Source organism: Pungitius pungitius, chromosome 2, assembly GCF_949316345.1.
Source record: "Pungitius pungitius chromosome 2, fPunPun2.1, whole genome shotgun sequence".
NCBI classification, from domain to species: Eukaryota; Metazoa; Chordata; class Actinopteri; order Perciformes; family Gasterosteidae; genus Pungitius; species Pungitius pungitius.
In genome coordinates, this window is record NC_084901.1 from 1,877,403 (window position 1) to 1,888,295 (window position 10,893).

Genomic DNA, 10,893 nt, shown 5'->3' on the forward strand with positions numbered 1-10,893 from the left:
CCTTATGTTCTTTGGCGTGAGATCCGTGATCAGGAAGTAGTTCACTGGGGCGGAATGTTCCTCATAATATGAACCGTTACAGGCATTTATATATTTATTTAAATCATCGTTTTCTCTGCTTTGTATTTGGAGAAAATCATTTTTATTCATCATTCTTGTTTCCCTGTTGATCTGTTTTGTTTGAAATGAATTATTTCACCCAGGAAGCTTTTCACATAGAAAGGAAACTGTTGAAAACTCTTTGCCAAAGTTTAGGAAATCCCCCAAAAGGCCTTAAAGCCTCACTCGGCACAAAAAAAACCCCACAAACACAACAAAACTACTGTGAGAAGCACATTCGACCTCTCGGTCACGTGCGCATGGCTAAAGGAAGCACATTATTATTATTATTATTATTCTCATCATTAGAGCGCCTCTCCTGTCACACAGTTCATCATCACTGAAACTAAAAGCTCCTTGATGTTGATTCAGAGGCGATGACATCACCACACCATCAACACGCAAAGGATGATTCATCACTCTCTGCTCTATGTGGGGGGGGAGTACACGTGAAACAGCAAACAGTTTAAAGCTGATTGTGTCTCAAACATGCAGCTAAACATTTGTATTCAACACCAGTGACGGCTCTGAGGCAAAGATGGACAAATGCATTTCTTTTGCTTCTGCTGCATAAAAACAAGACTCTTCTTCTTATTCTAGTCTTAATTTAAAACTCCCACCTGCCTTTTAAAATATTCAGCATTAGAACGGCGTTGTTTGTGCATGCACTGCCTCGTGCACGCTGCCCTCTGATGGCTCGCTATTAATTATTCACCTCGACACACACTTTGCTCACTTTCCACTCGCAGCGTTTGTGTGTTTTTCTGCCTCCACTCGATTCTTTTTTCCTCTCCATCCTGCAGCCATCAAGGAGAAATACAGCGACTGGACCGAGTTCCTCGTCCAGGACCTGACCGGCGCCAGGACGGCACCCGCCAACCTGTTGGAGGGGGTGAGTGCGTCCCCATGGACTACATCATTGTGGGGGGGGGGGGGGGGGGGGGGGGTGCTTATGCTTCCACATTAGAACGTGTGTAGTTTCTAGTAAACTTAAAGAACATCGAATACAACAAGCCAGCTCCTGAAGGTCCTGTTACTCAATGATGAGTCCAACAACAACCAGCAGCTCTTCTCTTGTGCCTCAGCCTCTGAGGGGTAAAAACACCGTGGACCTGATCGTGGGGGGCTCGGTTCTGGAGCTGCGTGACCTCTCGGACCCGTCCCTCTACTGGCCGGTCCGGGTGGTACAGAACGTGGGAGGGCGGCTCCGGCTGCGCTACGCCGGCCTCCCCGACGACCTGCGGGCTCGGGACACCTGGCTCTTCTACCTGGACGTCAGGCTCCGCCCCCTCGGCTGGGCTCTGGAGAACCAGCTGGCCCTGGAACCGCCCACAGGTGAGGGTCGGGTCCTCCAGGCTTTTAAACACAGTAATAATTATGTTTAAAAAGATGCATAAAGCAGGTCACCGTTATGTGACTTAAGCTCTTTCTCCTCAGGGTTCAGGTCTCTGAGGAGCCCCCCCGACTGGCAGGAGGCTCTGGAGGAGGCTCGAGCCCACGGAGAGAAGAACCCGCTGCCGCTGGAGGTGTTCAAGGTGAGTCGCTGTGTGTGTGTGTGTGTGTGTGTGTGTGTGTGTGTGTGTGTGTGTGTGTGTGTGTGTTCTGCACGTCTAATGGGTTCAGATGAGATTTGTTTTGCTGCTGATTTATAATTTGAAAACTGGGAAATCAAATGTTGTCAAGTCCGTCGTTTCCTTGACTAAATTGTATATATATTTTTTACCAATTTGAGGTGGTTAAAGAATTGCTTCAAAACTTTGCATTTGTTAGTCCCTCGTTGCGGTTTTCTTGAAGATCCACGTTGAGTTAATTCATGAGAGGAGAAACCGTCGACCTTTGTCTAAAAAGTCTCTCCTTTCTTGTGTCAGGACCACGTGGACGTCGGCGAGCACTCCTTCCAGGTGGGGATGAAGCTGGAGATGGTTTCTCCGTGGGAGGAGCTACAGATCTGCCCAGTTTCTGTCACCAAGGTGAGTCCCTCCCCAAGGAAGTTCTTTGATGAATATCATTGCTTCTGTAAAGCCAGTTACCAACAAAAGTGGAACTTTTCAGAATAAAGATGCAAAATTCATTACAGCAAACTGATGTTTGGAGATCATGAAGGAATTTATGTGCTAAAGTACTTTATCAAATTATGGAAGTGTAAATGTCCCAGTTTTCCTTCAAATTTCATACTTTTTTTTAGTTCAGACTTAATTTTGCCGTTTTCCTGAATTATTCATATAATTAATTAATATTAGCATTGTTTAAAATGCACTCAGTTTAATGAACACGCCACAGATAAAAAAGAAAAAGGTCTGAATCATTTCCCAAGATGCACCACAGCGGCATCTTTTGTCTCCAAACCCTTCAAATGACCCCTCCCTCTCCAGGTCCACAGCGAGTTCTTCCAGGTGACGCTGGACGACCTCTCGGCCGGCGCCGCGCCGCGCTCCGTGTGGCGCCACGCCGGCTCGCCGGGCATCCTGCCCGTCCAGTGGAGTCTGAAGAACGGCGTGGCGCTGGAGCGGCCCCGCGGCTACGGGGGCCACGACTTCGACTGGGCCGACTACCTGAAGCAGGGCGGGTCGGAGGCCGCCCCCGACGCCTGCTTCCCCGACGTAAGTCCGGGCGCCGCTCACGCTGCGCTGCAGCTTTGGCTCCTCCTCTTTTCTCTCTTCTCTCCTGACGGGGGACGACCGAGTGTCGCGTCGACCCCCCCCCCCCCCCCCCCCCCCCCCCCCCCCCCCCACCTTCCTTAAACCCGCCCAACATTCCGGTTTATCAATTCCTGGGACGCTGCGGCGATCAGATACCGAAGAATTCTCAACACGAGACGCCCAAACAAGCAGATCAGATAAGGCGTGAGTGAGTTCATGCGGGCGCCAGCTGGTTCAACAAAGAAAAACCACAACGTCAACGCAACGGACAAAGCTCCTTGTGAGCTGCATTCGTCCCAAGCCTGTTATTTAAAGTGAAGAATGGGGAAATGGAAACGAGGCTCTTCATGTCTCAGCTCATCTGGAGCAGAAGACCCGATGTGTTGTCCTTCATAAACACACCAGGACAAATGACCAAATAAACAAATGAGCAGGATATTCGCATGCGATCCGTGCATGCAAAGCTGCAATCTCTCTTGGCGCCATCAGGGGGCGACTCCTCTTGTCCTCAACAGGTGTCTACAGCTGTCTCTAGGAGGCATGATGTTCATCTACTAAGTCGTGGGCCATTCAGAGTCAAACAGACCGTGAAGCAGGGGATGCTTTAGGGCGGGGCTTCTGTGATTGACAGGTCTCTGGGTCTCCTCTGCCGTCCACACGTGTTCACTGATTTCAAATTAACGGCAGTAATCACGGGTTATTGTCCAGGTTTAGTTTATCTAAGATTATACAATTCACCATGAATGTAAAATACCCCCCCCTGTGTGTGTGTGTGTGTGTTCAGACATGGCAGAACAGGGGCTTTGCCAAGGACATGTGCCTGGAGGCGGTGAACCCTCAGCGGCCCGCCGAGGTGTGTGTGGCTCAGGTCACGCAGGTCAGAGGACGCCTGCTGTGGCTCCGCCTGGAAGGTACAGACGTGTGGCGCGTGCCTCGGGAGGATTAAGTGTCGGAGGATTAAGTGTCAGAGGACTCCCGCCGCGCCTCAGTAAGACGGCGTGCTGTGCATGTGACAGCTCCCTCACCGCTCTTCACCCCCCCCCCCCCCCCCCCTCCCCCCTCTCCCTCCCCCGGACTACAGGTGTGGCGAAGCCGCAGTCCGAGTGCATCGTGGACGTCGAGTCCACCGACATCTTCCCTGTCGGGTGGTGCGAGGCGAACGCGTACCCTTTGACCCCTCCAATGAAACCCGTCTGTACGTTCACACACACACACACACACACACACACATATATTTGACTCGGGGGGGCGGCCGCCTAACGCAGCCTCTCATCTCCTGCAGGCCAGAAGCAGAAGAAGATCGCGGTGGTGCAGCCAGAGAAACAGTAAGGAAACACTTGGTCATATTACCATCAGTAAGTTTAGCACCAAGGGTCAGTTTCCACTGAGGAGAAAACGTTGTGAACCAACGTGGCAGCAAGGACCTTCCTCCAGAGCGTCTCTACACGCTTCAAACGGCTCCTCAGCGTGTTGTTCAAGTGTTTAATGACAGCTGAATAATAGAAACATCGCATATAAATGCAGCAACAAACAATCATTTCACACGTTCTACATCGTTCCAAAATAACAAGACGCCATTGATTGGCTCCTCCCACAGGTTGGCGCCGTTCCAGCCGGTGGAGACGACTCCCGTCACCCTCTGCCCGCCCGCCGCCGCCCCCGTCGCCATGGATACAGGTAATCAACCCCCTCAGACACACTCGGGAAACTCTGTAATGAGTTTGTTGTGCAGAAACGTTGTCGTCGGTTACAACGACGGCTTCATATTGACGTGAGAGGAAATGTTTCATTTGGCGAAAGGGAGCCGAGTTTCTACGATGTGTGAAAATCAGTTTGTCCCTATTTCACATTATTGTCCCTATTTCACAATGCGACACTACCAAACGAGTCATTCATATTTGCTCACATGCCATAAATGAACACTGTGGGCACCGAGAATAAAGAACAAACACCACCTTAAAAAAAGGTCGATTACCATAAAACAAACGCACCTCAGCGCCCCGTAGCGGGTAATGAAGGGAGGCATTTATTACCTCTCTCTCGATCGATCCAAACTCGTCAAGTTTACACAAATGTTATTGTGTTGTGTCAATGTTGATTCATCAAAGTGTTGAGAATGACGAGGAAAGGCGATGAGGGGAAAGGAAATGAAAGAAGAGGAAATGCAGACAGAAGGAAAGGAGAAGGAAGCTAATGAAGAGAAAGAAGAGTTTTAGGGGAAGGCAGGGAATGGAAGAGGAAAGGAAAGGAGATGGGAAGGAAGGAAGTAGAGCTGCAACAACGAATCGATGAAATCGATTATTAAAAGCGTTGGCAACGAATTTCATTATCGATCGTTGTGTCGCGCGACTATTTGAGTTTTAAAAGAAAGTTGCGCGCGCCGCGCAGAGCTGAGAAAAAAAAAGTTGAGCGCTCGCGCAGCAGAACATCGGAGAGACCCGTACTACTGTTCTGAAACATGCGGAGGAAGAGAAGCCAATGCGACCTAAATATTTCACACTGAAATGGGGGGTGCGGGTCCTAGCGGGCAACGGGGGGGGGGGGGGGGGGCAATATTGATGTCCGGGTGGAAATCAGGAGAAAGGTCGGTCCGGGATATTTTCGGGAGGGGCTTTGAAATTCGGCAGGGTTGACATGTCTGATTGTAAGATATGCAAAAGCGACATGGCCTGGCACGGGAGCACCACGGCAATGATTCATGATTTTGTGCCTAATATATTTAATTTGGCGGCTGTAAAGTATACATCATGCGATGTGTGTATGTTTTTTGTGTTAGTCCATTTTATTTGCTTACTTAGGGATGTTCAAGGAGCAATCTGTTAGTGCAAAAGATATTTAGGAAGTGCACAGTCAGTTCTATTTTTCAATAAAGGGTTGGAAATTAATGTTTTTACATTTTTTATTTTTTTATCCGATTCATCGATTAATCGAACAAATAATCGACAGATGAATCGATTATTAAAATAATCGTTAGTTGCAGCTCTAGAAGGAAGAGAGGAGGAGAAAGGGAAGGTTGTAGGAAAGGAAGGGAAGGCTCTGTGCGTCGACTAAGACGCGGTGACACAATTATCAGAAACACAAACAGGAGACCAAAGAAACCTTCGCTCCTCCAACAAGACGCCGCTTGTGGCTCCAGATTCAACTTCTGTTCATTGAATCACTTCCTCGTGTTCCTCTCGCTGCACAATGCGCTGCAGGAATGTACACAAATGCAGATCCACGTCCTCGCCGAGAGGAAGCGCCGGTTTGATGCCTCAGAGGGCGGAAACACGCTTCTGAGGGTGACCTTTTATCAGCTGGAACCAGCGACCCGCCCCCACCAACAGAAACAAAGGAGAGCTGTTTAAATGAACACAATAGGCTCCGTTTATCTGGAAGGTGGGACTTTTTTTTTTTTTACCCACAAACCTCGGCGTTTTCCAACGTAAAGGCCAAAAAAAAAAAAATCACAGTAACTAGTGCCTTAAAATCAGCAGATGAAAGAAAACAAAAAGCCCAAATTCAGAAAAACAAGAACAGTGGAGAAGCCCAAAAGGATTGTGGGAGTATTTTCATACGGCGTTCTGCGTGTCAACAACGTGCAAAGCCAGCGAGCGCTCCGGTCTCCGGGCGACCTTTGGCCTTTTGTCTTTATTCTCCGTGTCTCGCCATGAATATTCATCCCCTCACCTGATCACTACCGCAGGTGGCGCCCGTGGTCGAGGGGGTCTGGTGGGGGGGTGAGGGGGGGGGGGGGGGGTTTATGACACTCTGCTTTAACTGATCCAGGAGAACAAAGCAGTGTTTAAGAGCTCAGGGATTGTTTCCTGTCTTTAAAGTTTATTCCTCAGTTACAGCAGAGTTGGGAGAGATTTAAACTTCTGCTCCTCTTGTGGGTTTTAGGTGGCCGACGTAAACCTCTCTGTGTCTCTGTCTCTGTGTCTCTGTCTCTGTGTCTCTCTGTCTCTGTCCCTTTGTCTCCCTCAGGCTCGGGGAGGTACTGCTGCTCCAGGATCTCCATCAACCACCGCTGCTTCTCGGGGCCGTACCTCAATAAGGGACGCATCGCCGAGCTGCCGCAGGCTGTCGGGCCCGGGAAGTGCACGCTGGTCCTCAAGGAGGTGGGCTGATGCCAGGTGTAGGGGGGGGAGGGGGTATGGAGAGGGGGTATGGTATGGAGGGATAGAACAGAGATGTCTTGTTAGCCACCTGCAGTTTCCGAGCTGCGAGCTTCGTTTTGATGCGAGGAGCTGTCAGTCAAGTGTGTTTACCGTCTACGCCGCTCAGCAGAAACAGCCTCCTAATTTCTCCAGGGACTTTGTGTGTGTCTCTGTGTGTGTGTGTGTGTGTGTGTGTGTGTGTGAGTGTTTACGAATGGCAGAGTTTTGTCAAGACGAAGGTGAGCTCTGTTTGTGTCGGTTTCTCCTGGTTTTGTGGAACCAGGAGTTGTGCTGTTTGTGTTTTCTAATGTGCGCGTGTGTCCTGCAGCTGCTGAGCATGCTGATCAACGCCGCCTACAAGCCAGGACGGGTCCTGAAGGAGCTGCAGGAGGTGGAGGATCAGAGCTGGGACTGCCAAGAGGAGACCCTCAAAGCCAAGTGAGGGGAGAAGAACTTATTCTGTTCAAAATCACAGTTCTCTCCAATGACATCACTGCTTCATGACATTCAACGTGCTTCATGGAACGCCTTCAGCTTATTGGATGAAATGGACTCTGACAATGATACGCCCCCCCCCCCCACAGATATAAAGGGAAAACGTATCGCTCCACCATCCGGATCGTCCGCCTCGCCGAGCAGATCCCAGACTTTTGCCGCCGGGTGTGCGTGAAGCTGCAGTGCTGCCCCAACCTCTTCGGCCCCGCCCTCGCCACCGACAAGTGCCCCGAGAACTGCTCCGTTCAGACCAAGACCAAATACAGTGAGTCCCCGGGGGAGGAGGGCGGGGGGGTCGCATCACTTCCTGCGAGGGTTTGTGCACCACCCACCTGTTCCCGCGTTGCAGCCTACTACTACGGGAAGAAGAGGAAGCTGTCCAAGCCGGCGGGCGGCGAGGAGGAGGCGGAGGGGGGAGGGGCGGCCAAGCCGGCGCGCCGCAGGAAGAAGAGGAAAGCCATCTTCGTGCTGAAGAAGAGACGCTCGTCCGCGGGGGGCTACGCGCCCGCCGGCTCGCCGCAGGTCAGTGAGACGGTTACTGGGCAGACTGGTTTGTAACCGGGGGGGGGGTTACAGCTACTTTGGGTTTTCAAAACCAGAACATGACGTCAGCGACGCTTCATATTTACAGGCTGTATGTATTTCTGCTGGGAAAATAAACGTTGAAGCCCATAAATGAATCATTTAATCGTTCCAGTTCCAGAGCTTAGAGACTTTAGGTTAAATGGAATTTCCATCATTTTAAAACAAGCCTGAAATGACCAATGAATTCATATTGAATCTGATGGGAGCCAGAACAACGTGTGTGTGTGTGTGTGTGTGTGTGTGTGTGACGCCAAACACGCTTCCCCCTTCAGGACAGCGAGGAGGACGAGGACGCGGCCTTACAGTCGGGCAGCGAGGGCACCAGCTCGGAGCCCCGCGAGGACCACACCGACGCCTCCTCGGTGGAGGCCACCAGCAGCCGGCCCCGCCGGGCCGCCGCGCTGCGCAGGGCCGGCGGCGCCGCGGGGGGGGGGCGGGACGACGGCGAGGGCCGCAGGAGGTCGACGCGCTCGCTGTCGACCTCCTGCGGCCAGAACAACAAGTACCAGCCGCCCAGAGGGCCGCAGGCACAGGTGCAGGCAGACGTAGAGTAATGGTAACGTTTCACCAACACGGGTCAACGCCATGGACTCACTGTGTGTGTGTGTGTGTGTGTGTGTGTGTGTCAGGTGGAGGAAGAGGAGGGTCAGCTGGTGTTGGACAGTAATCCTCTGGAGTGGAGCGTAGACGAAGTCGTTCAGTTTATCAACTCTACAGACTGTGCGTCGCTCGCCAACATCTTCCAGGAGCAGGTACACACACACATGCACACACACACACACATGCACACACATGCACACATGCACACACATGCACACACACACATGCACACACATGCACACACACATGCACACACACACACACACAATCCATATGACCAAAAGCATTTGTTTGCGTAAAGAACAATGTGGCGACGATTAAAAGCCACACTTGGGGTCAGAGGTTATTGTCTATAAATACAAGTGCGTCCCCCCCCTGTGTCCCCCCCCATGCAGGACATGGACGGCCAGGCCCTGCTGCTGCTCACGCTGCCCACCGTGCAGGAGTGCATGGACCTGAAGCTCGGCCCCGCCATCAAGCTGTGCCACCAGATAGAGCGCGTCAAGGTGGCCTTCTACAGGCAGTACGCCAACTGAGCCCCCCCCCACTCCCCCCCCAGTGAGGGAGGGCACTCTGTTTCGGGAGGAGAAGCAACATTACAGGATGTGTCAGGTGTCGCTGGAGGAGCAGTGACTAAGTTACAGCAGGAGGGCGGTCCCCGTGCGCCAGATGTTGAAGGGTCGACCTCTGGGAGATGAACATGTGACCCAGGATCCAGCAGAAGGAAACACGGCGGAGCGCTTTTTGCTTTTTTAATAACGAGGAAAAGGATTCGGTTCTGAAGACATTTGGGTTTCGATGAGCTTTCCCCTCTTTGTGTGACATTATTGGTTCTGGAAAAATATATTTAAAAGTATTTAACAAACCAAGAAGTAATATATTTGAAATATTTAATGTAATCCTTATTTATGAGGAGTCATCCGTCGATCCAGAGAAAATAATTGATTGGTTATAAAATACTGTTCATGTTTCTGCTGAAAAACAAAAAAAGGATATTTCACAAACAGGATGTGCGAATTTTAAGATTCATAACGGACAAAAAGAAGAAGCGGCCCTCTGAAGCACCGCGTCGCTCTCTTCTCACACGACCAACCGCCATCGGAACTATTTTGTGTCCATCTATGCAAACGTGTTGCAGATATTTTTGATAAGTCCGAAAATAAATTTCTATTGATTTTTCGTCCGTTTGATGCTACTCGTCTTTCACAACCGTCACCACGACAACCACGGCGTTTCTGAGCTGAAGATACAGATGAGACAGATGATCTGTGTCTGTCAGTAATAGTTTGGACCGAATGAGCGACTGAGTAATGTAGTCATACAAGTTAAACCACTGGTAGCACTACAGCTTCTGTCCACATGGGGCGCCAGAATCAACACAACATGGAAATAATGTGTTAAAAGAAACTTAAATGTAGTGGAGACGTTTCAATGTGGATGATGGGTTCATCTCACAGGGAAACATCTGGTCATCAGTAATAAAAACATGATGCTTAATGAGACATAAATCACTGTGGATGAATACAAATCATATGAATTATAAATGTTTTTCTTCTAAAACAAAAACGAGGAAAAAACTGAGCAAAAACTGAAAATTGAGGTGTGTGAACGCTGCAGTTTATCTCCTCCTAAAGACATCTTTCACTCAACAATCTGCCGTCAAGTTATGAACCATCATTCAAAAAGCGACTATTTGAACTTTATCTGAGACGAGGTGGTCGGCTGAGCAGAATCACGCTGCAAAATAAACAGAATTAGGCTTCAAACTGCTCAACACATTATTCCACCACACCGGTGTAACAGCAGCAGAAGTCGGCCTCCCCGTCTACTTTCTGCCTGGTTTTAGCGCCTGCAAACTGCTTTTGGCTCATTTCCTAAACTACTAGTTTAAGTAGTTTATAGTTTGTATTCATGTGCAGAGAAGAGTTCTTCAAACAGAGCGGAATAGAAAGGAATAAAAACACCAGTCAGGGGAACTCTATTAGCGAGTAGACGGAGCCATTAGGGAGGTGTTGTATGAGCAGGACCCCCCCGACCCCCCCCCCCCTCAGGGTAGCAATGACGGCTGTTTCATGTCGGTACATAATTGGCGGTAACGCTGCGTTGGTCATGCATGTCGCACACGGCGGTACATGGAGGCGGGTGGAGCTCCATTTAAAAGCTCTCTCTCTCTCTCTCACACACACACACACTCCGGCACTTTCTATTGAGTCAGCCTGAAAAGCGGTTGGCTAGCACTGTTGCCTGGCAACCTCACATCCCAGCGTCCGCCCTGCACGGTCTGTTTGGTCGCCGTCGTTGTTGTTGTTGTTGTTTGTCGTGGGCCGAGTCGCGAT

The 10,893-nt window shown here is 50.3% G+C and overlaps 1 protein-coding gene across 1 annotated transcript in view; it reads left to right on the forward strand.

The window, feature by feature from the left end:
• The window catches only part of sfmbt2 (Scm like with four mbt domains 2), a 12,595-nt gene extending 2,859 nt beyond the window's left edge, over positions 1 to 9,736 (forward strand). The window contains 16 exon segments of the mRNA XM_037461977.2: positions 903 to 991; positions 1,185 to 1,434; positions 1,537 to 1,634; positions 1,968 to 2,069; positions 2,472 to 2,699; positions 3,523 to 3,649; positions 3,820 to 3,933; positions 4,021 to 4,063; positions 4,336 to 4,415; positions 6,705 to 6,838; positions 7,206 to 7,315; positions 7,462 to 7,637; positions 7,722 to 7,894; positions 8,230 to 8,490; positions 8,587 to 8,709; positions 8,953 to 9,736. Coding sequence (XP_037317874.2) covers positions 903 to 991; positions 1,185 to 1,434; positions 1,537 to 1,634; positions 1,968 to 2,069; positions 2,472 to 2,699; positions 3,523 to 3,649; positions 3,820 to 3,933; positions 4,021 to 4,063; positions 4,336 to 4,415; positions 6,705 to 6,838; positions 7,206 to 7,315; positions 7,462 to 7,637; positions 7,722 to 7,894; positions 8,230 to 8,490; positions 8,587 to 8,709; positions 8,953 to 9,093 — 2,249 coding nt within the window. The 3' untranslated portion in view covers positions 9,094 to 9,736.
• The last annotated feature ends 1,157 nt before the right edge of the window (positions 9,737 to 10,893 follow it).